At 34.5% G+C, this 26,305-nt stretch overlaps 4 protein-coding genes and 1 long non-coding RNA gene across 12 annotated transcripts in view; 2 read left to right on the top strand and 3 right to left on the bottom strand.

The window, feature by feature from the left end:
- Positions 1-403: 403 nt before the first annotated feature.
- On the top strand, positions 404-9,144 carry LOC108974412 (protein Lilipod). The gene is made up of 8 exons (XM_018942229.1): positions 404-1,220; positions 4,919-5,043; positions 5,212-5,351; positions 5,416-5,646; positions 5,760-5,828; positions 7,065-7,570; positions 7,659-7,890; positions 7,948-9,144. The coding sequence occupies exons 1-8, from the start codon at positions 1,149-1,151 to the stop codon at positions 8,154-8,156; spliced, it is 1,584 nt and encodes a 527-aa protein (XP_018797774.1). The 5' UTR covers positions 404-1,148; the 3' UTR covers positions 8,157-9,144.
- LOC108974413 (tetratricopeptide repeat protein 12) lies at positions 5,862-7,057 on the bottom strand. Of its 2 annotated transcripts, XM_018942231.1 has the most exons (5): positions 6,858-7,057; positions 6,677-6,798; positions 6,398-6,607; positions 6,199-6,321; positions 5,862-6,139 (listed from the first exon to the last, which is right to left on the bottom strand). In XM_018942231.1, exons 2-5 carry the CDS (start codon positions 6,790-6,792, stop codon positions 5,923-5,925), a joined length of 666 nt encoding a protein of 221 aa, XP_018797776.1. In that variant the 5' UTR covers positions 6,793-6,798; positions 6,858-7,057; the 3' UTR covers positions 5,862-5,922. The 2 variants fall into 2 exon arrangements, with proteins under 2 accessions (XP_018797776.1, XP_018797775.1); XM_018942230.1 differs by having other exon boundaries at positions 6,677-7,057.
- Positions 9,145-9,347: 203 nt separating the features above from the next.
- Positions 9,348-12,415, bottom strand: LOC108974411 (coiled-coil domain-containing protein 149-A). Of its 3 annotated transcripts, XM_018942226.1 has the most exons (8): positions 12,108-12,264; positions 11,565-11,996; positions 11,366-11,509; positions 11,195-11,302; positions 10,993-11,077; positions 10,724-10,862; positions 9,749-10,367; positions 9,348-9,372 (listed from the first exon to the last, which is right to left on the bottom strand). In XM_018942226.1, the coding sequence occupies exons 1-8, from the start codon at positions 12,192-12,194 to the stop codon at positions 9,358-9,360; spliced, it is 1,629 nt and encodes a 542-aa protein (XP_018797771.1). In that variant the 5' UTR covers positions 12,195-12,264; the 3' UTR covers positions 9,348-9,357. The 3 variants fall into 3 exon arrangements, with proteins under 3 accessions (XP_018797771.1, XP_018797772.1, XP_018797770.1); XM_018942227.1 differs by lacking the exons at positions 9,348-9,372; positions 12,108-12,264 and adding an exon at positions 12,369-12,415 and having other exon boundaries at positions 9,480-10,367; XM_018942225.1 differs by lacking the exon at positions 9,348-9,372 and having other exon boundaries at positions 9,480-10,367.
- Positions 12,416-13,862: 1,447 nt separating this feature from the next.
- LOC108974393 lies at positions 13,863-20,439 on the bottom strand. Its single transcript, XR_001993796.1, has 3 exons — positions 20,356-20,439; positions 14,877-15,062; positions 13,863-14,489 (listed from the first exon to the last, which is right to left on the bottom strand). It is a non-coding gene; the product is annotated as an uncharacterized LOC108974393 (long non-coding RNA).
- The window catches only part of LOC108974392 (dynein heavy chain 5, axonemal), a 27,507-nt gene continuing 19,578 nt past the window's right edge, over positions 18,377-26,305 (top strand). For 4 of the 5 annotated variants that reach the window (XR_001993795.1, XM_018942176.1, XM_018942174.1 and 1 more), the window contains exons 1-14: positions 18,695-19,387; positions 19,501-19,608; positions 20,071-20,949; positions 21,006-21,206; positions 21,274-21,393; positions 21,576-21,732; positions 21,882-21,936; positions 22,373-22,506; positions 22,595-22,806; positions 22,877-23,170; positions 23,245-23,680; positions 24,101-24,300; positions 24,360-25,354; positions 25,417-26,296. Coding sequence is in view for 4 of the 5 variants with exons in the window: in XM_018942176.1 (XP_018797721.1) it covers positions 18,824-19,387; positions 19,501-19,608; positions 20,071-20,949; positions 21,006-21,206; positions 21,274-21,393; positions 21,576-21,732; positions 21,882-21,936; positions 22,373-22,506; positions 22,595-22,806; positions 22,877-23,170; positions 23,245-23,680; positions 24,101-24,300; positions 24,360-25,354; positions 25,417-26,296 (5,235 nt within the window). In the remaining variant the exon portion in view is untranslated. Of the gene's footprint in view, positions 18,461-18,694; positions 19,388-19,500; positions 19,609-20,070; positions 20,950-21,005; positions 21,207-21,273; positions 21,394-21,575; positions 21,733-21,881; positions 21,937-22,372; positions 22,507-22,594; positions 22,807-22,876; positions 23,171-23,244; positions 23,681-24,100; positions 24,301-24,359; positions 25,355-25,416; positions 26,297-26,305 lie in introns of those variants that run through there. The other variant, XM_018942175.1, reaches the window with a different exon arrangement.

Here is a 26,305-nt window from a genome sequence, read left to right as displayed (position 1 = left end):
ACAATTACCCGTAATTCTTTATGAAAGAAGAACTAAATCCAGCAAGTCAACTATCGGCAAAATCGCCGGTTAGTTACCCAAAATCGCTACCAGATATTGATGCTTTTTGTTTTAAGCGAATGTACATAACTACCCGAAACTCTTGTGCAAGAGTTAATCCAATTTATTGGAGTTTTGAATTGAGGAATATCAGGTCATTGCGATTTTATCTTATTATTATTTCACTAAATTTGGTAACTTTTATATATTTTTCTGATCGTCAGAATTTGTATTAAAGTCTTCTTTAGAGACAAATAAAAACAATTCCTTTGGATTATTCCGAGGTTAGAATGTAGTAATGAATAAAAGAATACATCATATCACCCGGTTAATTAGTTACACTCATTGATTATAATGGTTAAATCTAAAAATTGCAACCCTGACACTGAAGATTTTGTTATTATTATCCGAATTGCTTTCTTGAAGTTTGTGGATTTTTGTATGTGGGTTTTGGTCGGAAAATTGTTTGTTAAAATTTATGAAATTTGTGAATTGTGTTAATATTATATGTACATATAAGTACTACAGCGAATTGATTGATTAAATTACGAACATTGTATCTTTGTGGAACTGAAAAAATGGTCGGGTTCTGTAATGGAGAAAGTATCACGTAGAGTCTGAGATAACAATAACATTGTGGCAATTTATTTAAAAATTTTCAATTAAAATTTTGCGATTGGAAGAGCATATAATAAAGTGAATAATTAATGTGGATTGAAGTGCATAAAACCCAAACAAAATAAATAATAGGCGTTTCTTTTATTTGCCCTTTTTTGTTGTGATATATTTGGCGTTAAAAGGTCTTTGTGACGGTACACAGTCCAATTCTTGTCTGTCTTCTTAACTGTATGATTTAAACATAACATTAAAATTAACTGCTAAGAATCTACCCATTCTCTAAGATTACATGACTGTGGCACTAAATAGCTTTGTATTGCGTGCCGTGCAAATCAAAAGAAGTACGTGCACAGTAGAAAGAAACTGCATAATTGTTACACTATTATCTAGAATTCTATTTTGGATTATAATTGTAACGCGGYAATTTTAAAGACACCAACTATAACATTCTGGCTGCCTCAAACGGAAAATTTAAGAAACTTTTTGGAGACATGGATGAGGAAGAGGAAGAAGTAACTGATATCAAATTACAAATTTTTCATAACAATCTTCGGGAAAATATTGTAAGAATTTATGAAAATATTTTTATTTAAATATTTTATTTAGTGACCATTCTATTAATCTAATAATTAAATGAATATGTTTTATTTTATTTTTGTTCTAAACTTAAGTAATATTTACAAAAAAGTAATGTATAAATTACAGTTTGTTACACATTATACATGCCAACGTAGATGTGTAGATAGCACAATGCTTTTCAATATACATACATGCAATTAGCTTTATTTTCATATAAATGTTAATTTATTATAAATCGATTTAATCGTTTACTTTTAGTAAACATAAATATGTATGTATGTTGAAACAAAGTAAACATTTACTTTGAATTTTCTGTTTAGTGATCCTAAGGGTCGAATCAGGGCGACTGAGAAACAAAATTGAATGAAGAATTTATTTCAACGGTATAAAACAAGTTTACCCTTTAGGCTTTGCAATATTTATACAATTTGACACTTTAATAATAATTTAATTATAGATTGATTATTACACGGTACATATTACAAATTATATATCAATTGAAAAAAATGCAATACTGAGTAAGTGGTTCTCCACTGGTTTACTAAATATAATATTGAATAATAATAGGAATTGGAGGAATTCAGTAATAAGACGAACATTGATGATTATAATGTGTTTACATCTTTGCGAAATGAAAGTAATAGTTGATAAAATTTACATATAAGCTTAGCAATTTGGTGGATCAAATGGGAAATATAAGGTCCTAAGATGAGATAGATGAGGATTGCGCCGCGACCTAATGTGTACTGTGCACTATCCTAAGTCACAACAGCCCACTTAGCCCCATCATATTGATATGTTGGTGGCATAACCCCATCTTGCGAGAAAGTTTTCGTTGATGCCGTTTACAAAGGGAACCGCTTGCTCCAAGACAGACTCCCGATTATAGCCACTGTTGGTGGCATAACTCCATCGTGCGAGAAAATTTTCGTTGACGCCGTTTATAAAGGGAGCCGCTTGCTCCAAGACAGACTCCCGATTATAGCCGTCGCCTCCTGGTGAATAGAAGATGCAACCTTGTTGAGCTCTTAAATCGATTACCTCGGAGTGGCCCCATCAAGGCTCCTTTCTCTAAAAATTTACACATCTGATATTAAAAGCGCCATTCAGAGTCATCCAGATATGGTCCCACACTTAACAGTATTATTTATTACTAAAAGCGACAGTGCGTGCTTGAGAAATTGTGGTTGCTGCCGACATTCCTGTTGTCACACTTCATTTCTTATATTTTAGCCATTTACATCAGCTGCTGGCACTGCAAGCCGTAATGCAAACTCACGCCATTTTCAGAATACTGACCGCTCCATTTTCCATTATGACATTTACCTGTGGGCAAGGCGAAATATCTCCTGTCATCAAACACGCAGCCGTTGTACTCGCGTTAGGCACCCACGACGCTGTTGACAGTCATAACTTCGAAGTTGTAAATAATTTCGTCCCGTCCTGCTATATGATGCAAAGGCATGGACGATACGAGTTTTCGAGAGAAAAGTTCTGCGAATATCGCATTCGATGGAACGACGAGCTGTAAGGGATATACGACGACATTGATATAGTTCAGCAAATTAAAAACGGTTACGCTGGCTAGGTCGCACAAACACTCCAGCTCTGAAAGAATTCGACGCAGTACCCGCTCGGGGGAAAGAGCAGGTGAAGTAAGACCTGGCATCGCTTAGAGTTTCTAATATTGGAGCGCTGTTGCTAACTCGGCTATAACAAGAAGTTGCTACTAATGATATACTCTAAGAGAGACTAATCTTATGTATTGAAGGCCTCACTGTCCCATTCCGGGGCGTTTGCATCACATCTAATGATCAGGGGAGGCTTTTCTCGCCTGCAGTAACTCACCTCTCTCTGAAAGTAGGTTGCAGCCAGGACGAAGTTCGCCCTAAAAGTTCTAGGGCTCTTCTCCTGCCGTCTGTGCGTTGTTACCTCTCAGCCTTTTATTGATAGGAGGTTTCTGTGGCGTTATTTGACTGCTTTTTTGTTTCTCGGTTTGGGTGGTCGAAGGTGACACCTTTTCGCTACCTCACCTGGCGGTCAGATTGCATTAACCTGGCAATGGCTCGAGCTACCTTAGGAGTTTTCCCCTCCTGGAGGTGCCTCAGGCACCACTTAAGGCTGAAACCGCTAATGCCCTCCATACGAGGGTCGTCAAGCCGTGCGTTTTTAGTACCCCAACGTTACTTTCCAATTCGTCCCGGTGTTGGGAAGGTCCTGTTAAAATACAGGCGAATTCACCTCCTGGCTGCAAATCATCCAACGAGAGTCTCATAACAGTCCGGATTAGGAGGTGACATTTGGTCGCCGCACGCATTCAGCTTCTGATAAGCCGCTGTAGTGGTGCCATACAGCACCGCTCATGTTTGTTGGGAGATGCCGAATATGGCTTGCGGCCTAAGACCCTCCACCACGACAAGGTGTCTGCCATTCGCAGAGGGATATAAGGTCATAGTAGATAACTCATTTTTTTAACTACTCCGAATTTGAGTCTTTGGCATTGTTATTAAGTTGTCCACATCTCACCATCATATACACCTACACATATCTGCCTCGATTAGATTTATGTGTTATAATCTTTAGTTAAAAAAAATAGTATGATGTACCATGTCTTGCAAGGGTACAAAAATAAAAACTTTCGAGGTATTTGTATATCTGATCAAAGTTTAGTTTCCTCGCATATTTTGCATAATCGTGTGTTTGATATCTTGTTATATTCTTATCGCAAAGTCCACGCATCATTCCTTTATTGATTGAATTATCTGTGTGAATATTGTACTTATCAACTGAATTGTTTTCATTATCATTGGAATTTATTGAACAATAAATGACCAATTCTCCTTTACGCACATGTAATATATTTGAAATAATTTTAGTAGTTTAACATACCAGGGAAATCCCTAAGGTGTAAAACATCAACTAGACGATCGAAATCCAAGCAATTGTATATTTACATATACTAAATATAACTCAATATACATATAGTATATGGGAGTTGGGTTACTATCGACCCTATTTTATCTATTAACTATTATCACGCCACATAGTAAAAAAATGTTCCTGTGGTTTCATTTACCTCACCACGAACACCAATCATATGGAGCAAAGTCAGCCGGATGTTCGAAATCCTGATATTAGTTATATGGCAGCTAATTTTAATTATTTCTGCACAAAAAACATGTTTTGTAATTTTCATTGAGATAGCTTAAATATTGGCCGATATATCCAACATAACGTCACCTGGAAGTTCGAAAATCGTTATATAGTTATTAGGGGCTTCAGAAGGTATTGACCCGATTCAAAAAATTTTCGATACACAAATATCAATGGAATTTAAAATTATGTTATATGGGCGATTCCTTGTGGCAAATAAAAGTTTAGCATTTATTAATTTAGTGCTTGGTTATGGCACTCTATAACTTTCGGTTAATTGCGTTATGTGAGCGGGGGAGTGGTCTGATTACGTCCATCTACGAAATTTCATCAATATATCTCATTTTTATTGAAGTTACAGTTTACACTGACGGGCAAACATATTTCTATGAATATTTAAGTTTTTAAGATAGGTTAATTTATTATATGTACATATACTATATATGCATACACTTTTTATAACATCTTTGCTTTTATTCGCTTACCATTAACAACTCCAAATATAACAAAATTATTTGATTCTTCGTAGATATTTCTACTGCTTTTAATGTTGCTGTATCTTGCCTCCTATGCGCTGATAACGCGCTTTCGCCGGAAAGATCGTGAAGATCTATTTTCCACGGATGAAGATGAAGTGCTCGTCTATCGTATAAGGTATGTAATGCATATACATATAATATGTACAAATGATAAAAAATGACAATAATTCTATAGTTATTTGTTAAACACTTTTTAAATAAATATATTTTGTATAATTCGCTTCGAACATACATATGTACATACATACTTTTGTTATACTTTGTTTGGTTTGATTGCTTATAGCTCTTGGCTGTGTACATTTTCTATGGCGATCGCTGTTGGCGCCGCCCTTCTGCTCCCGATTTCAATAGCAAGCAATGAGGTTCTGTTGCTGTACCCTAACAGCTATTATGTGAAATGGCTCAATAGTTCTTTGATACAAGGTAATTAATTAGTTTATTTGCCTAGTTGTTGTTGTTTAGATAACTATAGTCACTATAATTGCAGGTCTTTGGAATCATATATTTTTATTTTCCAATCTTTCCTTATTTGTATTTTTGCCATTTGCGTATCTCTTTACGGAATCTACTGGTTTCGTTGGGCATAAGAAGGGTATAATTGCGCGCGCTTATGAAACATTTACAGTATTTAGCCTCTTAGCCACGGTGGTTTTAGGCATTACTTATGTACTCTCTGCTGTTATGGATCCAGGCAGAATCGGGTTTTTATCACTGCTAAGTATGTTTATTATTGACAATCAAGTATAAAAAAGTTTAACTGTCTGTCAGCATATTGTCAAATGGAGCGAGATTCATTGCAAAACTTTGAAATTTTTCTTGGATTCCTTCCAGATTTAGGCAGTGTGCATTTACCATTTCTGTATTCGTGTGTATCATTTATGGGAGTGCTGTTATTACTCGGTAAGTATCACGAAAATATGAAGACACAAAGAGTTAAACATAAGTAAATACATATATTTGGGTGAAAAGTTGAAAATAATAAAATATAATAAATTTAGAAATCAGTTCTGAGTTTTTCTTGAAATGCAGTTATATAACTGATTTCTTTAGTATTATTTTTCTTTGCGAATTTAATGCTGTTCTCGTAGTTTTTTTCATCACCCAATCTCAGATAAGCAGCTGCTCTGTACAACCACGATCGCAAATTCTTCTCGTCCAATTTATTAATTACGTAATCAGCATCAATAATGGCCCGTTTAGAGTTTCTCAACCTATATCGTACATAATGTGGTTAAGATGTTATAACAAAAATGTGTATAAAAATAATTACTTAAGATAACATAGCGCTCGGTTGTTGTATAATATAGGACTGTCTTTTACGTGTTCAATTGCTTTTGTATACATTTGTATTGCCTTTTCATAGTTCTGCTTACGATAAGCATCGTTGCCCATGCTTGGTGGAGATAAAGATATTTCCCGCAAATAAATAGTTCCAAAATCATACATTTACTTAAACTTAACGCATTTACCTACGAAAGTTTTGAGCAATACGCTCACGTTCTTGTCGAATCTTGGTTCTTTCGGCGGAATCCTGTTCCATCTGCTGCATAAATGTGTACTTGTCCATTTGTTGTGGACCTCCAGTGTCTGTTGGGTCTTTTTGACCCGCTTTGCGATTGAGAACTGTGCGGTCTTGACGAACATTGACAATGAAATTATCCTGATTAATTTCGGACTTTCTATAAAATGTGAAAAGTTTGTATGTACATTTGTTTGGCATATATGTACCTTTTTTTTGGTAATCTTACGTTTCTGGCTTTTTAGCAGCACTTTCTGCATCCGTTTTGTTTGCGGCCGCCATATCCTCCAATAGTTTCATTACCTGATTTACTTTGGATTCAAAGTTAAGAAAGTCCTCATCCATATCTCCCTGCGCCATATTAATTTTATTATATATGTATGTGTATAAATTTTAAAATTGAACTATACAATTTATTCGTCATCAACTCCTTTGTGAGAGCTATTTTAAAAGTAAAATTTATTTTGTTTGTTTGGCATGTACAACCACAACCACTCGTTTCTAGGGTAATTGTTTCGATGGTAAATGTGGCGAAGTTTTGTTGTGAAAACTTAGTGTACTGTCTTTTTATATGTTAAATGCTTATTTTTACAATTAATTTTGTATTATTTCAATAGTTTGCACACCGCTTGGTTTCGTTCGCCTCTTTGGAGTTGTGGGACAAGTACTTGTGAAGCCACATTTACTTCGCGACGTAAATGAAGAATACCAAGTGTTTTACATGGAAATCGCCAGTTTAAAGCGCAAAATTGCAAACATTGAACTACTAAATATTAGTATCAGCAGCAACGGCAGCGCGGGCAGTTTACACAACGATTATAGCACTGGTTATACAAATGTTCGTGGATATTATCCTCATACGTCGTTGCGGCATCTTTATCAAAGAAAACCTTTGGAAAATCACCAAACCGAGCAACAGAAGCTCAAACAAAGACTGAGAGAATTGGAGTCTGAAAGTAGAGAGTTGGAGAAACTACGCAAGTCATCGGCGTTTCAACGAAATTTCGTATATCCTCTGGCAATGTTGTTGTTGCTCTTTTTCACCGGTATAACTGTTTTGTTGGTAGTCCAAAATACACTAGAGTTGCTAATTGGAATAAAAGCATTACCGCTAAGCACTCGGGTGAGTATTTGTTGTTACTTAGTATTAATATTTGACGAGACGAGAAAAATTAATACGTTAACATCGCCTTTCTTTTACCTTCATTCAGCAATTTACGCTTGGCATCACTTCGCTATCGAAGATGGGACCCTTTGGAGCAGGTTTAGAAGTGTGTTTAATTTTCTATTTAGGTGCGACTTCTGTTGTTGGCTTTTATACCATGCCTTTTATGCGCAATGTTTGTCCACAAAAACGAAAGACTTCTCTCGCACAATTAATACTTAATTGTGCGCTAGTTTTAATATTAAGTTCAGCATTGCCGCTGCTCAGTAGAATTATTGGTGAGTTACAAACGTCTTCATATATAAAAGTTTATTAATTATACATTTTTATTTCAGGCATTACAAATTTCGATTTATTGGGGGATTTTGGTGCTATCGAGTGGTTAGGCAACTTTCAAATTGTTTTACTTTATAATTTAGTCTTTGGCACCACGACAGCGCTCTGCTTGGTGAATAAATTTACAGCAGCTGTGCGTCAGGAATTGTGCGCGCGGTTAGTAGAGAACTATGTGCTCTTCACTAATTATATGTCATTTATCAATTGATATGCATCTAAAGGAGACAGCAAAAAAGCTCTGCCATTGAAATATATTACTTTTATTTAGATTTGGAGAGGTTTTGTGCCGTTGTTACTAACTAAGCAGAAGACGTGATAAATACTTTCGTTTCAGAGCTTACAATTTATTTACAATCATTTCAGTTCATTTCTACCATCATAATTTTATTCCTTTTATATATTTTCATTCAATTACCATACGAATATTATGTGAAGAGTGAAAGGGGAGTTAAATTATTAGAAAATAACGCCTTAGGTGTAAAACTGTAATTCAGCAAAGAAGTTTTTTTACGGAAAAGACAATTATTATATTCTATTTGAAACGATTTCGATGCACAGGCGAATAATCGTTATTATTTGAAAATTATTTAAACTTCATTGCGAAATTATGCGGGGTGTGAATATTGTATATCACCAAACGGGTGTGAATAAGTTTCTATTAAATAAATTATTATGTATAATTTGGGAATGAAATTGGTTGCATTTAAAATGGACATGCTAAAGAATGTATAAAATGTCTTAAAGTGAGTGACACGTAACATTTGAAATTATAAACAATCTTAATAGAGAAAAGCTAGTCAAATAATTTATTTAGTTGGAAAATGTAAATATTTTTTTTATTTATACAGCCACTACAATGAAAACTATAAGTATATATTTGTGTATCTATGTATTCATACACATTTCTATTGCGCGGCCATAATTATTCAATAAATGGATTAATTGTGGGTTTTGGTTTATTTTAGAATGCCCGCTATTCACTAAGTCACTGTCAGTTTTATAATACATGTGTGTCTAAATAAATCAAGAAGAAGATGTGTCTAAATAATTTTGTCGAAATTAGATTTTCATGATTGATCACACGTTAAATATATATTTAAAATCGAATAACACTCAATTGAAAAACCACGTTAAATTATATGGTAAGAAATACACTATATTTACGTGCTTAATAAAAATGTCATACTCAAAACTTACCACGTGTGTTAATATTTGTATAATAGTTATACACTATTTTTATAATTATTGATACGTAGAATCATTCTCTTCTCAAAAGCCATGTTGCGTCCTAAATAACTTTTAGCAATATGAAAATCATTGTATTGTATTCTAAAAAATATGTGTACGTCACCATTGGCATAGTCATTTGCTAGTATTCCAAAAAGTTACCAATTTTTTCTGTGATTGTACTATGTTAGGTGGATCTATAGAAAAGGGCCAAATACAAGAAATAAGTAATATAAAATTGACAAGAATTAGTTTCTTTATTTATTGTAGAAGCATATACTATATTTTAATTTAAATTGTTGTTTTAAATTTCGTCACTGAAATGTATAATAATCAAATATACATATACATATTTCTGTGTAATTCTATAATTATTAAAGTACACTTTTTGTATTGTACTTGCGGATGTTTTAAAAAATAACTTTTGGATAAAATTTACCTATTTTAAAAATTTAATGGCAGAAAAATCTTTTAAACTTCTGTTTGTGATTTTTCTCCTCTTTTGTCAACTTCATATGAAGTGGCAATATTTGGGAATACTTTTGCATTATCTGCTCTGTCATAGTCACTTACATTTATGTTCACGATTTCATCAAAATCACGCATATCCAATTCATGGAGTGCTTGCTGTACCATTGCAGCCAGCTCTGGTGGTAAGTCTTTTAAATCGTTATACCTTTCTCTAGCGATATCTCTGTTTACGTGATGTGACTGAGAATTTGAATTATATTTTGTGCTTGAGTTATCTCCCGATTCTGTGGTGGTAGATGGTGTCTTGTGCGCATCTATGGCAGCTTTGGAGAATTCGTTGAGGTTACGTATACCTAAAGCTTCTGCGAAACCGCCGTACTCTGAAGATAATATACTCCGGCCAGATTCTGTTGAGAGAGAGTCTACACAGTCTTCTGATATACCCAAACGAGACGTTTTTGAATCTTCATTTTCAGTTGTCAAAGTTTCAGTATCGTTTAATTTAAGGATTACTGAATATTTCGGATTAGGTGTGGTTGGTGTTACTGTGTCTGTTTCTAATATGTCACTCGAGTCCACAGATGAAGCACTATAGTCTTGCAGCAATAACTGAGTAGGTGAGTATTCACTAATGCAAGATGATGTTGTTCCAGTTGTAGTTTCAATGCCTGATAAACACTGAATGCGTTGGTCCAATTCAGCAATTTTTGCCGCAAGAATCCTATGAGGGTATATTATATAAAATGATTGAATTAGAAACAAACCGCATTATAATGATAAACAAATTCCGAATAATTTCCCCCACATCACAATAGTGAATGGAATATTGCAATATTTTGATTTTAAGGCGCCCATTAATTAGTTAAATTAAAGCAAAAGTTTCTAAGCTGCTTTGTTTATCCCCTTAAAAATTTGATTTAACCTTTGTTCAATCATTAAATGAGTTTTAATGAATAATAAGTATATTGATAACTTAAAAAAAAAAAATATATATATAGTTATTAATAAAAAAATAATTTTCGAATGCTAAAAAGGCATCAATATGTTTTAATTTGTGACATCAGCATCTGTTCTTACTTGTTGGTTTTTTTCTGATGGTTTAAGGCAATATGTTTATCGTTTAAATTATCCAGCAGAGCCAAACAAAGATATTTTAAGTCTTGAATTGTTTCGGTTTTTGTGGGCAAGTCCACACCATTCTCAAGCATTGTTTTAACTATGAATATTAAGAATTGGGTATCAAATTTAGCTAAATATATTAAAATATACGATTTCTATTGAAAAAAATGGGACTACATTTAACTTTACACAACAACAATGGTTTGACAAACATACTAATGTTTTACCTTGTTTATGAGATAAAATACTTTCATCATTTGCACTAGAACCTAGTTTAATTATACCCTTCTTACGCTTCGTTTCCAACATAGTCTTTGAAGCATGCAATAAGTTAAATTTAGTATTAGTTCTTTAGTGAAAAAATGTTTTAGATATATCACCGCAAATTTACGTCTGTAAATTAATCATCATTTTGTCGATTATTTTTACCTTGTATTTGGTTAACGATTGTTTGGTTATATCAAGCTCGCTTTCATAGTTTTTTAAACGTTCATGCAGGTACTTATTTTCCAGTAATATGCCATCAATATCAAGGAACTACGTTATAAATAAAATTTTAGATTGTAGTATTTCGCTAGTTATAAGATTTAGAAAGATTACCTGTGGATGCGCTTTGTTCGCGTTCAGTGCATTTAACAACGCATGGTTTAATCGATGAGCCTTACATTTGTAAGCATCTCGTTCAGATATGATATCTTCTTTCTCAGCAATCAAAGTTTTTAAATCAAAGGCTAGTTGCAAATTCTAAAACATAATCTCTAATTGAATACGAATTAAGTGAAGAAAAATATTTTAAAACCTTCTTTTTTAAGTTTTCCAAATGGCAAATAAAACTTGATCGTTCTTTCTTCCATTGAAGAGCTTCGCTATTAGTATCATCAGCCATGTCCATTTGTGCTTTTTCACAATTTCCTTCTTTGCTGGATGATCTAAGAAGTTCTATATCACCACGTAGTTCGTTTAATTTTTGTTTCAGAGATTCTACTTCGGTGGTTAGTTTTATATTTCTTTCGCGGGTCTCATGTAATATTGACGCAACAGTAGATTTATTACCGTCTATACCCACGCACCCACTGTACCCATTATTGCGCGTTAAGGCAGAATACCTTAGTTGCAACGTTTCTGCCATCAATTTGAATTGGTCACGTTCTGTCCGAAATTGTTCCAATTCTTTGCGTATAATGCGTAGAGCTTCCACCTTGCTCATCAGCTTTCTATGTAATGCAGATGTCTGCAAAGAAAACGTTAATAAGCATTATCACCAACTGTGTATAGAAAACGAGGAAAAATGGCAAAATCAACATGTTAATTCGATAAGAAACAAATCAATTTCTTCTTTTACGTTGAAGTCTCCCATATGCTCGGTAATCATATTAAAATCAACCGAATCCAAATGATTATGTGAATGTATTTCCTCTCCCATTAACATCTTTTGTAACTTAAATGAAATATTAATAAGCAATTAAATACTTATAAAAGATATGTCAGATTAATGAACAAGTTGAAAATACCGAATGAAAGTAAGAATGACATTTGAACCTTATCTCAAAATGTGTTGCCATTAAGATAGTATTAAAATACTTATTTTAAGATAAATTTTTACCAAAATGCTAACTAATTCAGATATATTATTCTTGATTATTATAATTAATTATTGTGTACATAATTATTTAAGTACAAAAACAACACACATTTCTAATTTAATTTCGGCTGTGATAATGAAATTATTTAGCAAATGCTATCAAATAGCATTGCCAGATAAAATATTTCTCGAAAATATGCCTGTATTCTTTGGTCTGAGTACATTTACATCAAAGCGAAACACAGCAAGCAAGCATTTTAGGCAACTCTTATCTTTTTATGCTTTGACAAGCAACAGTCGCTATTTTCATTAGAGAAAGTCTTGCCAAAGAGTGAATCAGAGATTTATCCCTGGAATGATTTGTTATGCAGAGCGAGGAAAGTTTTATGTGAAAGCGCCTTAAATGAAGGGAAAAATTTGATAATATGCTTTATGGTATCTGCAAACTCTATATAAAGGCCGCAGCGGTAAATTACTGTCTGTGTCTGTTATTGATGTCTTTGATATTAAATAAAARCTTAATAAATGCGAGATTTGAGTTCTAGTGAAGGATCAATGGCAAAAGTCAACTAGAGCGTCGGAAATTTTCATTCATTATCAGCGCTAAACCATATAAACCATTAAACATTGACCGAATAATTTCATTAAAATTGAATTTTTTTATATTTTTGGCATCACGACATACTAAAAAGATAAAGATGGTTTCTGAGATAAATCACATATCGAACGATATATACAATATAAAGTCAACTGGAAGCAGTAAAATCCTTATTTTCGATAAATGATTATATATAGTATATACATAGGTAGCCGATTTTACCCATTTTGGACAAAAAAGCACATTATTTTTCATTACTGGCGTAGACACCGCTTACGTTGTTATAGCCGAATAAACAACAGCGTGCAAGTCGTTTCTTCTTCTTCACCTTATCTTTCCAACGGAGTGGAGGTTTTCTCTTACTCTGCTTTCCCTGACGGCTTTCTTCCGAGACTGTTGTTTACTTTTCATTGGGGACGTTTTTCACGTCACAGACCCCAAGTCCAGCGTACAACCCTGACTAGGGCTGGTTCGCCTTATCACTTTAGCTCGCCTTCAAATGGATGTTCTTTGGCTACCAAGAGGATACTTGGTCTCAGACCGGAAGTCGGAAGTTGCTTGGGCCAAGTAGGTAAAAGAGTCGTTTCTGGCCACTCGTAAGTGAATGGCTATCAGAGAACTTTCCTCACTTGCGTGAACTTCTACATCCTCCACATTATTATTGGAAAATAATTTATCTGAATTTGAATATCTTATTCTCACATATAGATATTTATTTATACATATATACACGTAAACAGTGTTTAACGTACCGAAGTTAAGAGTAAATACAATAATACTCTATTAAGGCATTATTTTACGATGGCGATGTAATAACTTAATTATATGCTGAACATACATATAGCCTGTAATCTTACCACGAAGAAGGTAACTTCGCAGACCTATAAAAAATGTGCATATATAAAAGAGCAGCATGGCGAGCTGAGTCGATCCGTCTGTATATACGTATGTAGTCAACTAGTTCATTAACATTTGATATATTGATCTGAATCTTCATACATCTTCCATACAAACTAGTCCATTAAAATAAAGTACGTATGTTTCTTATTTGACAAGATTTCTTTACGAAATTTGACATGGATTATTGTGGCTGTACAGGCAAACAATTTTACGTTAGATACAAATCATTGGTCCCCATAGTCCCCACATAGTTCCATTTAGAAACGCACCTGTGAAGCGTATTATAACTTAGGCTTAACCGCAGTTTACTTTTCTTGGTTTTTCAAGATTTCAGCTCTTGAGTCTCCAGTACACCGATACATACATACATATGTAAATAAGATTTAACATTTAGTTTTATTTAGACTTTATACATCAGATTCTTATAAAATAGTAAGCCATGGTGTAAATACATACCTGGAGATTATATCACATAGTTCGTGYAAAGCCAATAAGTACCATCGGTATTTTTGAAAATATATTTAATACAATAAATCGAATATAYCTTTGCTATTGAAATTTCCAGCAGGGTAAGGAGATTTCAGTTAGAATACCTATGGAATCAGTCTTGTTTGATCGATGTATTCCAAATATCTAGGCAGTATCTGCAAATGTTTATTTGAGTATAAAAGGCATTGTCGATTCAATCGTCACTCATAATACGTTGAATACAGTAACTATCTAAATTTAGACAAATTTTGTGTTTGAAATCTGTTAATTTCGAGCTTTAAATTTTGATTTTTGTGCACGTTTTTGTGTCAAATGTAAATCGCAGTGCGAATACAATGTTTGTACATAAAAACACTCGAGCGCAGTTCGCCCAGCATGCGGCAGCAATACGTGGCGACAGCAGCTCCGAGGAGGAGGAAGAAGGAGGCGATGCATTGCAGGTGAAATCCTGCTATCTAATTATACTACTAWGAATTTGTAGTAAAATATTAAAAATTTAATATATGTATTTTCATAATATAAATGTTGTTAGTTGTACTCACACACAGGTCCAGGAATATATGTAATTATGCAAGAACTTGATGTGCATTATTCGTATATTATGTAATTTCGCAGCATTTTTTTTAATGTTGTGTCCGCATTCATATATACTACCCAACATCTGACAAAATTCATTTATTTGGCAGTGTTTTCGAATGACAGTTCATACATACATACATATGTAATTCCTAAGAAGAAAATATAAAAAATATAGATAGTATATGTATAGTATGTATGGCAGTTTTACATAAACAAAATTTGTTAAAATCGTGTTCTCTAAGGCGCTATTAATAGATTTGATTTTTTTCTGTTTTATAATCCTACTTCTATAAAATTACTATGCTCTAAAAAATCATGAACTAAGAACTGTGTATTGCGTAATAATTTCAAAATAATTTAATTAAATTTTTTGTTCTCGTTTACGTTAAATATAGGATAAGTTAAGTTTTTGAAAGAAATACGGTTTCCACAGAACAGCTAATTTCGAATTTCAATCCAAAGAAATAGACCTCTCATAGACGGCTGTGAGCTAAGATTGCGAGCTTACAAATAAAATGGAGAAAATGAGGACGCGATTTGCTCGCCAATTTAGAAAAAAATTAAAAATATACATATATCGCATGYTTTAAGTTATCGAAACTAGGAGAAAGCAATTTTATGATGAGGGACGGAACTGGTTATCGCGGAAAAACTGAAACAAAGTTCATATTGTCGAATATGAAAAGTAAATATCATTTCAATTTAGATTGTATATTGAATTAATATAATTGTAAATTGTTTGGGATACTTATTAAGATAAGAGAGAGAATTATAAAAATCTAAAAAAGTGGAATGTCGGAACGGAATTTGTATTTATTTTTTGATATTGATACTGATGCGGAATTGTGGCAAATTCTCTCATAAAGATGGACAGAAAAAATGGAAATATAATTGTAAATGAATAATTTTACAGTTAACAAGAAAGAATTAAGTTTCTTTTTATAGTCTTCCTCATCACTGTAGATGATGATGAGTTTTGCGACATTAATTAGTAATGCCTACTTTGACTTAACTTTTCTCTTTACAGAATATGTTTCTTGTTTAATTATGCTTTAAACATATTTTCGATTTATTTCCCAAAAGATGTACAGACCTATCTATACGTATAAGTTTTTGAGACTTTTCATTTGTCTGGTTAGTATTTTGAAATCTGATTAGGCATTTTGCATTTTGTCGTTGGAATTCAGTAGTTTTTAAATGTATTTATGCATATAACCAGAAAATCGGGCTTATAACCTCTTTATCTAACCTTTTTAAATTTTATGCACTAATTCCATTTTTGGTATTTCCGATATTTTTGCTTTTTGCGGATGTTAATTGTATCCTTTGGTGATCCACAACATATAACCAAAATATACACACCCCCATACATATATGTACATATTTATGTATGTATACATGCTTATTTTAACCAAATTGATATCATTGCGTGAGTCGGTGTAAAAATACTTGGAAATATATCCTGTTACTGAATTTAAACAAACGGATTCAACTAACAAATCATAAAAAATAACTTAAATGAAAAATAATGGCTACCGACGCTGACGAAGCACAGAGACGCCGTGAAGAATGCGAACGAAAAGCTCGACGAGGGGAAATGGATCCCCGTTTGGAGTTCACATTCCAACTGTTAATAGATGCAACTCAACTGCCAAGGCATCAACTGATGGATTATATATTCGAGGGGGACATGGTAGGTACTCATAAAGTAATGAAGCGGCAATACTGCAATAAACATACATACATATGTGTGTGTGTATGTACATGATGCATTTTTTCAGCGAATGCCCCCGTTTTACACAAAGTAAGGAGTTACGCTCAAAAAAGAATTATAATAAGTTCTGTAACATACGTATGTATGTCTGTATGTGATTGTGTTTTTTATTGAGCTCACTCCCTAAAGTGCAGACGTTTTGTTTTAATACTTATTTCGGTTATATAATAATGATACTGTAAAAAAATGGTATTATATAATATGTTTTTTAAAGCAACAAACAAATTTGCTAATAATGAAATATCAAAACGGCATTGTAGTTTTTTTTATTAACAGTTATTGGTCAAATAAAATAAAGTTTAACAGTTTTATTAGTATGGGGAATACAGTAGAGCAAATAAAAACATATAAAATAAAATTATAATTCTTATCCTTTTTGATGATTCAGGTCGTAAATAGAAAACCGAACCAAGGGAGGACGTAAAATGTAAATAATCATTGGAGAGGACCGGGCATGAAAGGAATTGTCCCCCATCTACCCSTCTCTCTCCGCCACTGTTAATGATATACAATTCATTTACATTTCTGTCTTGTTTTTTGGAATACTATTAACAGCGTATAAAGGGCTATATTTCTTTAATGAAAATGATCTTTCCGAAGGCATTTACTTGCATGTACACATACATATGCGTAGTTAGTTTTCTTAATTTTATATTCACACGAAGTAACACATAATTCACTTTTTATCCGTTAGTTGGACGAAATCAATCAACTCTTTTTACCCAATATGAAAAATAAACTTCTGTGGTTTTATCAGGAGGTCGACGAGCCTGATCCACAACCAGCGCAGGATCCCAACAAACCTGGACCCTCGCGTAGTGGCATCGCATCGAGCTGCTCAAAAACACCACAGGGTACTCAACAAAAAAAAAAAAAAAAAAAAAAAAAAAAAAAAAAAAAAAAAAAAAAAAAAAAAAAAAAAAAAAAAAAAAAAAAATACATACATACATATAAAAAAGTAAAAAGACATTATTTCACTAATGAAATAAACTTTGTATTTATATAAGTATATATCTATGTATATATATTTATGTGTGTACACATAAATTATCTGTTCAAACCCATACCATATCCTTAACGATAAACGACATATGTACATATTATATATACTTATATATTCATAAACGTTTGAAAAGACATACAAAGATATGTATATGAATGGATGCTTCATTTTATTATTGGCTTATTAATATTCTCTGTTGTGTTGGGTTCCGTTATTTAACAGGGTCATCACCCAGCGGATTTTCGCCGCCGAAGCCGAAAAAATTGTTTCTAACTGATGGATGGACTTGTGCTTTTACCGGGATTTGTATTTACATCTTTCGCGTGAATACTTCAAAACAATTGCCCGAGGAAGGATTTCAAAAGGATTTGTAAGTTTGATAGGTTTAACATAGGTGTAAACCCTACAGAGGTTAATTTGCTTTTTTCTTTTACACAAAATGTTATTTACATGAGTTATTACTTTTAGCTAATGCCCGTCTTATTATGTGTTTTCCAAAACAGATATATACACACAAACATACTCATTGTATCCCAAAACAAATATGTTGTTTTATGTACGAATACACACAATACATGTCTATGAACTGCGATTATTCGATTATTCGATTATTTTGGTCAAAAGATAAAAAAGGAATTCTGAAGAATGCTGGGAAACTCTAGAAACTAAGCTTCTAAAAAGAAAATAAATTTGCACTGTTGAAACGTCTTACGCCCCTCACTACTGTAACTAGCTCAATTCGCTTAATGGAGTGTTTGCTGAGCTTACAAGTAGCCCGCTGTCCAGGAATAGACCGCTTTTTATTGTTTTATAAACATCTTTCTTATATTTTTATATATTCATATATATATGTATATGTGACCTGGTCTACGAAAAGGGAGCTAACGTGCGAAAACTAGTTTTCTGGGAAACAGCTGTTAAAAAAAAATAGCATCTCATCTTCCATCCGAATCAACTAAAAAGTGAAAATTGATTTTTTGACACCTAAGCCCCCTTTCCGTAGACTAGGTCGCATATACTATACATTCGTACAACTTTTTTCTTAACCTGTCATTATCAGATACTGCGGCGTTATCGACGCGAAAAATATCGGACTTGTTACCTCTATTGAGCGTATAGTTGAGTATGTATTCATGCAAGCCTTAGCATTCCCTAGTTTGGAAGGGGATGAGGATGATGTAAGTTGCGGACTGATAAAAGGACAGTTGTTACCGGGTTTGAGATCATTTTGCAGTGCTTTACGTGTTTGTGAGCAAGTTTGCGATCATGTTAATATATTTGACGACAAATGTGATATGTTCGAGAAGATCGAACACGTCGAAGAGGTCAAGGATATGGCGAAAAATCAAGACTTTTGTGTGCAACTGGAAGAGCGCGTAAATAATTGGATAAAAGGTGTTATGAAGATACTTGGTGAAAGCGAACAATTGCGCAAAGAAAACGATTCAAGTGGACCACAGGATGAGTTGGAGTATTGGAAGAAGCGAGGTGCTCAATTTTCGCAATTGCTGGCACATTTGCAAGATCGTGAGGTGCAATATACATTACATTGCTTGTTTTTGTCTGGCTCCCGCATTATGCGAGTATGGAAAGAAACCGATCGAAAAATAACATTCTGTTACAACGAAGCACGTGATAACTCAAAATTCATTCAGGCAATGGAAACGTGTTGTCACTCTCTGTATTTAGATGATCCGGTATGCAATTTTTTTTAATATAATCCGTTTTTGTTCCAAATTGTATTGCTTAAATAAATCTTAAATGTATCATATTTACTAGATTCTAATTTTTATTATTCTTTCTTTAAAAGGTCTGCATGAAACAGTCCATACTAAGTCTACTTCAAACGGTGCGCCTTATCTATAGTGTTTCACAATTTTATAACACATCCGAGAGAACCTCTTCCCTCATGGTGAAGGTTCGTATTTTAATTGTTATTTCTTTAACACTGGTCTRCAATGGTTTTATTCCCTTAGTTATAAGATTGTGGCAATTTGAAAAATATAGTTTGTTGTTTTTAAAGGTATATGTAGAGTATCGAATCATCCAAAACCTAAAAAGCGATTTTTTTGAGATTTGATACTAGCTGTGGCCTCAAGTGTGACGAATTTGTAAAAAAATTTGTCAGCATAAAAAAATCAGAGCAAACATGTTTAGTGGTACATATATATGTAATTAAATCCTCTCCATGTTTTTCTTTTCTTCATATAAAATATTTTTAATATCGTAAGTCAAAAATATCTTGGTATATTTTAGTTGGGAAGTATTCCAATATTTAAGCAAAYTGCTCAACATATTTTATATTCTTATTTTTTATATCCTTAACGTTAGAGTTAGAGAAATACCTTTGTTTACTTGTTTTGTTATAATATTTTTACAGATTACTAACCAAATGATTGAGACTTGCAAGTCCTACATAACATGTCGATGTAAAGAGACTATTTGGTCACAAGATCGCAATGTTATACGTACAAAATTAGGCAATTGCATTAAGCTTAATCATATATACCATGAAACATACTACACTGTAAGGGAGCAACCCTTTCTGCCTAATCAAACTCCGTTTGGTTTTTCGGAAAATTTCGTTTTTGGAAAATTTGATACATTTTGCGACCGTCTTTCGAAAATTATTTCTATGTTCAATCTGATCGAAGATTATACTCACCTATTCGAACGTCGTTTGGAGGGTCTATTGCTAGGTGAAACACTACAGGATGCCAGCAATCATTTTGAGGAAGCTAAGAAAGAGATTTTATCGAAGAAATATGATTACTTGGATCATCGAAATGGCGAGTTCAATAACGATTTCGAACGTTTTATAAACAAAACCGACGCACTAAAGGACACTATAGCCAAACTTATTGAAACGAATTTTGACACGGTGTGGGAGACACCACAATGCATCCGATTTCTTACCCGTTTTGAAAAGGTTAGTGAGAAGATACCACTCAGTCGGATGGATGAAAAGTATGTGCGCATTATAAAATATGTGGATAAGGAAATAGACAGGGTGAATAAAATGTTTAGGAAACAACGTGATGATCCGCCCGTTTGTAGAAATTTCCCGCCAATTGCCGGACGTATCCGTTGGAGTCGCGCATTGGATGACCATATGAAAGAACTGATGGAGGCCGTACTCGATCATAAGGTGCTGAGTGGATTACCGTTAACAAAAGACTTAGAGAATCGCTATAATAATGTCACAACGTTATTAAGAGAGTTCGAAATCGAGATTGTGTCCATTTGGCTAGATCAGGATGTAAGATGTAAGAAAAGCTGGAAAAATTGATATAATTAGACAATTATTAACCATAGGTTAGCGTTGCCGATGCGTGTCTACTACAGCCACTGTTAGCTCTTCAAGGTGATCGCTTAATCGTCAATTTGCATCCCACTATACCCCTGCTGATACGCGAAGCTAAGATGTTGGCTAAGTTAAATGTTGAATTGCCAATTGTGGCGGCCACACTGATGAGCCGGCAAAAGTATTTCACTACTATACAGGACTCGTTGAATGTGAGTGAAGGACATACTCGTACTACGTACGGCATCCACTACGTTTATTCAAATTGATTGCTTACAGTGCTTGATCAAAATGTTTTTGACAACCGTGCGCGCCGTCAAATTGGAAGTGCGTCCTTTGTTTCTGCCACAATTGGTGCGCCTAACAGCAATGTTAAAGCCTGGCCTCCACACAATAAATGTAAGTTAGAATTATGTTGTTGAGCATCCTGAGGATGTCAGCTCTTCATGCTTTATCAGTTGTCATTAGCTCAGTAACATAATTCAATTAAATTACCACAATAAGTCTCTACGACCGCTTCCTCTAGTCACCTTTATACTCGCAGGACTTGTTTTTGAGAATTTCATTTATTTATTTTAAAGTGGACTCATCAAAATTGGACGGAGTTCTATGAACGTTGTAAACGGGCAATCGAGACTTTTAATGTACTCGTAGCACGTGTGCACGACATCTACTCTAACCGAATATTAAATGTGCTCATGTGGATGCAGGACGTCTCTTTACAGGTTTTGCCTGCAGGTAAGAATAAGTACATACCTATTTGTAGATAATTATATCTTTAATTCCTGTGGAAAATAATATATGTAAAMATACAAAGCAATACGTACCTACAATATCTTACCAGACATGCTTTCTTATAGTTTGTCTTTGTATTTTCTTTAATTTAGAAGATGAAATCTGGACTGTGGAGGAGTTTTTGGAGAAAAGCGAAGATGCTTGCAGGTCAGTCCACATATTATATTTACCTTGAATTTTTTCAGTGCACGTGTTATTGATATTCATTCCTTCTCCCATACTGAAAGACGACTTGGTATTTTTTATTATTATACGGTTGTATATGTACATATGTAGAACATCTTGATACTCGAAATCAAAATCAGTATCGAAAACTCCATAAGTATTCAAAGATTTTAAAAATTAGAAAATGGAAAAGCAAAGCTCCTTTTCAATTAATATACATCACTCCACTGGAACCTTGCCTCTCGTTACTTACTTGTATATAAATATACTGAGAAACACAGTTGCAAAATTGAGCAGTTAGACGTATTGCCAAATCCGTATGCCTAATTATAATATAGGTATATTTGGTTATGTTTATGTTCTTGTTAATACTTCTTTGGTTGAATTTAGTGGTTAAATATTGTGTTTGCCTTTTCAGACGCGCTGCTATTGAATTGAACCGCAAAAGTCAAATGGTGTCGGAGGCAGTGGAGGAAGTTTTAAATTTGGTTGATAAGGCGACTGAGACATTCAAGCAAATCGCCGGCGATGATATAGTTACTTTGTTTGATGGTATACGCGCTTACATACATACTTGCCTTATGGATATTTGAAGGCATATCGTTATAATCGTATTCAATATGTTTCATTTATGTAATAGCTACTTCACGAAATCAGACGCAACCATCATCGGCCCGAAAGGGAGAGGCAGAAGGCGGTGGAGCTGTTCCAAGTGCTGCCGGTGCTGGTGGGAACGGTGTCGGTGGTGGTACTGTGGGTACCCAGCAGCAAGATTGGAGTATATTATGGTCATGCTTTGAGAATCCCTTAACTCTTCTTTCGACCACGGAGAGTCTTCCTAAGGGAATGCAAGTAATTAGTGATTTTACATATGCACAAAGGTGCACAGATTATTTGATTGGTGTTGGTAATGCTCTTCTAGGATATGGTCTGTAATGCAGTGGTGGAAATGCGACGATACTAYAGTCGAAAGGTAATTGATGTGCTGATTAAGGTAATACGTGGTGCGTTAGATACTATTAGGCGTCGGTTTATTGACGATGAGAATGAGACCATATTGAAAAAGCCGATATTCGCACTAAATGCGCAGTTGCAGATCCCAAATGTGGTGATCAAACCGAACCTTGATGAGTTGCAAGAGATACTGACAACCGCTGGTAAAAATATCACCGGCATTGCCAAAGGCGTGGCACAGTGGACTAGCGGCAAAGAWCCGGTAAGCATAACAAACAGAATAGCAGTTGACACTGAACTGAACTGAATTAATTTGTTTTGATGTACTTCCAATAGCAAGTATCAACAACGCCTCAGCCGCGAATTGGACGAAATCATAATACCGGAAATCGTGCACGTCGTCGCAAACTATACACTCTGGCCTCAGAGGAACGTCCACAAATGCCTCACATGCTGAAGTCGTTTTATGCCGCCATCATGGATAATAAAGAGGTGGTGAAGGCTCTAAATTTGCTCTCAAATTGTACAAAAAATATCAAACCCGAAATACAAACCTACATAAAACGTTGGAAACCATACCATTTCCTATGGAAAAATGATCGTACAACTCGTCAATTAATGGAGTTTGGTTTGCAGGAATTCGAATCAACTTTACGGTGCTTGGCCGAGTTGGACGCCAATTTGCTAGTAGAGCCTGAAATGGAGGTGTTTGGTCATTGTGTATCCGTTTACAATGAACGACTTAAATATGGATTGGCCATTGAGATCAAATGTAAGTAAAAATGCGTTGTAAAAGTGTAAATTGATTATTAGCATGGAAAATTATAGTAATTGGCATTGCCGCGAATTCCATAGTCGATGCTCTTTTGAATTTAACTGCATTTGATTTTTGCTAACTGCGCGCAAACGATTTGACTCSCACCAAACAGGGCTTCACCCAAATCAATGCCATTGCTTACGTTTGAAGTGTAAATCAGCACTCATTATTTTATTATGAATTGAACGAACTTTTTGAATGGTAGCGTTTAATAAGTACATAGCACTTGCAATGAATTGATTACACTTTTTATGTATTGCTCTTGAGCAATGGCTTGTGCGAGACCTTTATAAAATATCTAAGTTTTTAGATTTTATATTGATTTTATATTTTGATTTTATTTCTTCAATATGTAAACAAATATGTGTTTTTTAGCTTGTAATCATAAGATCGGACAAGCTATGAAGAAGAAATACAAAAAAGAGATGGACTACGTCTACGCGGTAATCAATGAAATGGATCGCAAGTTGGACAGGCCAATACGTGACCTCGATGACGTGCGCATGATAATGGAAACCTTAAGTAAAATAAGAGAGCAAGAAGTTGATATGGAGTTACGCATTGATCCAATAGAAGTAAGATGATATTTTTTTATATTCAATGCTGTCATTATCAGATATTTTTGCATTATCAGGAGGCATTTAATGTACTTACACGCTTTGAGGTGCAAGTGGAACGTGAACAATTCGACTTGGTAGACAACTTACGGAGTACTTTTCAAAATTTATTGTCTTGTGCCCTTCAAGCTCAAGTGAAACTGCTTGATATGCAACCGTCCTTTCAGGATGATCTCAAGAACAATTTAGAGAAATTTAAACAAGATAAAATACAATACGTTAACGAATATCGCAATGCYGGTCCTATGCAACCTGGGCTAACCCCACGTGAGGCCTCCGATCGCTTAATTTTATTCCAAAATCGTTTCGAGGGWATGTGGCGTCGCCTGCAAACCTACCAGAATGGTGAAGAATTATTTGGTTTACCACAAACTGACTACCCAGAATTGGGTCAGATACGAAAAGAATTAAATTTGTTGCAGAAACTCTATAAACTGTATAATGATGTCATAGATCGCGTGAGCAGTTATTATGATATACCATGGAATGAAGTGGACATCGAAGATATCAACAACGAACTAATGGAGTTCCAGAATCGTTGCCGTAAACTTCCAAAAGGTTTGAAGGAGTGGCCGGCTTTCCATGCACTCAAGAAAACCATTGACGATTTCAATGATATGTGCCCATTATTAGAGTTGATGGCTAATAAGGCAATGAAGCCTCGACATTGGCAACGCATCATGGACGTTACCAAATATATCTTCGAATTCGATTCGGAAGGATTCTCATTGAAGAATATATTGGAGGCGCCTCTGCTTAAACACAAAGAGGATATTGAAGATATTTGTATTAGTGCAATGAAAGAGAAGGATATCGAGGCTAAGTTAAAGCAGGTCACAAACGAATGGTCCGTACATGAATTACAATTCATGAGCTTCAACAACCGCGGTGAACTGTTATTGCGCGGTGATACGACTGCTGAAACAATAGGTCAGCTAGAAGATAGCTTAATGGTGTTGGGGTCATTGCTATCCAATCGCTACAACGCACCATTTCGTAAACAAATTCAACAGTAAGTTTGTTGTATCAATTTTCAATTAAATAATAATAACAATTGTACTTTGTTCATTCCAGATGGGTCTATGATTTATCCAACTCGAATGAGATTTTGGAACGTTGGTTATTGGTGCAGAATATGTGGGTTTATTTAGAGGCTGTYTTTGTTGGTGGTGACATCGCTAAACAGCTTCCGAAAGAAGCCAAGAGATTCTCTAAAATCGACAAATCCTGGCAAAAGATAATGCAACGTGCACATGAGACTCCGGGTGTGGTTGCATGTTGTGTCGGTGACGATCTTCTTAAACAGCTGTTACCTCATTTGCAGGAACAGTTGGAAATATGTCAGAAATCACTGAGTGGCTATTTGGAACGCAAACGAATGATGTTTCCACGTTTCTTTTTTGTTTCTGATCCGGCACTCTTAGAGATACTAGGCCAGGCTTCTGATTCACATACCATACAAAATCATTTACTATCCATTTTCGATAATACGCGCAAAGTGAAATTCCACGACATTGAATACAACAAGATGTTGGCAATAATCTCAAGTGAGGGTGAGATGATACAATTAGATCGCGCGATTCGTGCTGAGGGTTCCGTCGAGACATGGCTAACTCAGTTGCTGGTCACCGCACAGCAGTCATTGCATTCGATTATCCGCACCGCTTATGCAACAATAAATGATCCAAATTTCACCTTGTTGGGATTTTTAGAGAAAGTCCCAGCACAAATTGGTCTTTTGGGTATCCAAATGATTTGGACACGCGACGCGGAAATGGCGCTGATGCAGGCCAGGCATGAGAGGAAAGTCATGTCGGAGACGAATAATAAGTTCCTTGAAATTCTAAACACACTAATTGATCAAACCACAAGAAATTTGACCAAAATGGAGCGAACTAATTTCGAAACCCTAATTACCATACATGTACATCAACGGGATATATTCGATATATTGGTAAGGCTC

Source organism: Bactrocera latifrons, unplaced genomic scaffold, assembly GCF_001853355.1.
Source record: "Bactrocera latifrons isolate USDA-ARS-PBARC rearing strain unplaced genomic scaffold, ASM185335v1 scaffold_55, whole genome shotgun sequence".
Taxonomy (NCBI): domain Eukaryota; kingdom Metazoa; phylum Arthropoda; class Insecta; order Diptera; family Tephritidae; genus Bactrocera; species Bactrocera latifrons.
This window is presented reverse-complemented; position numbering and strand designations above follow the sequence as displayed.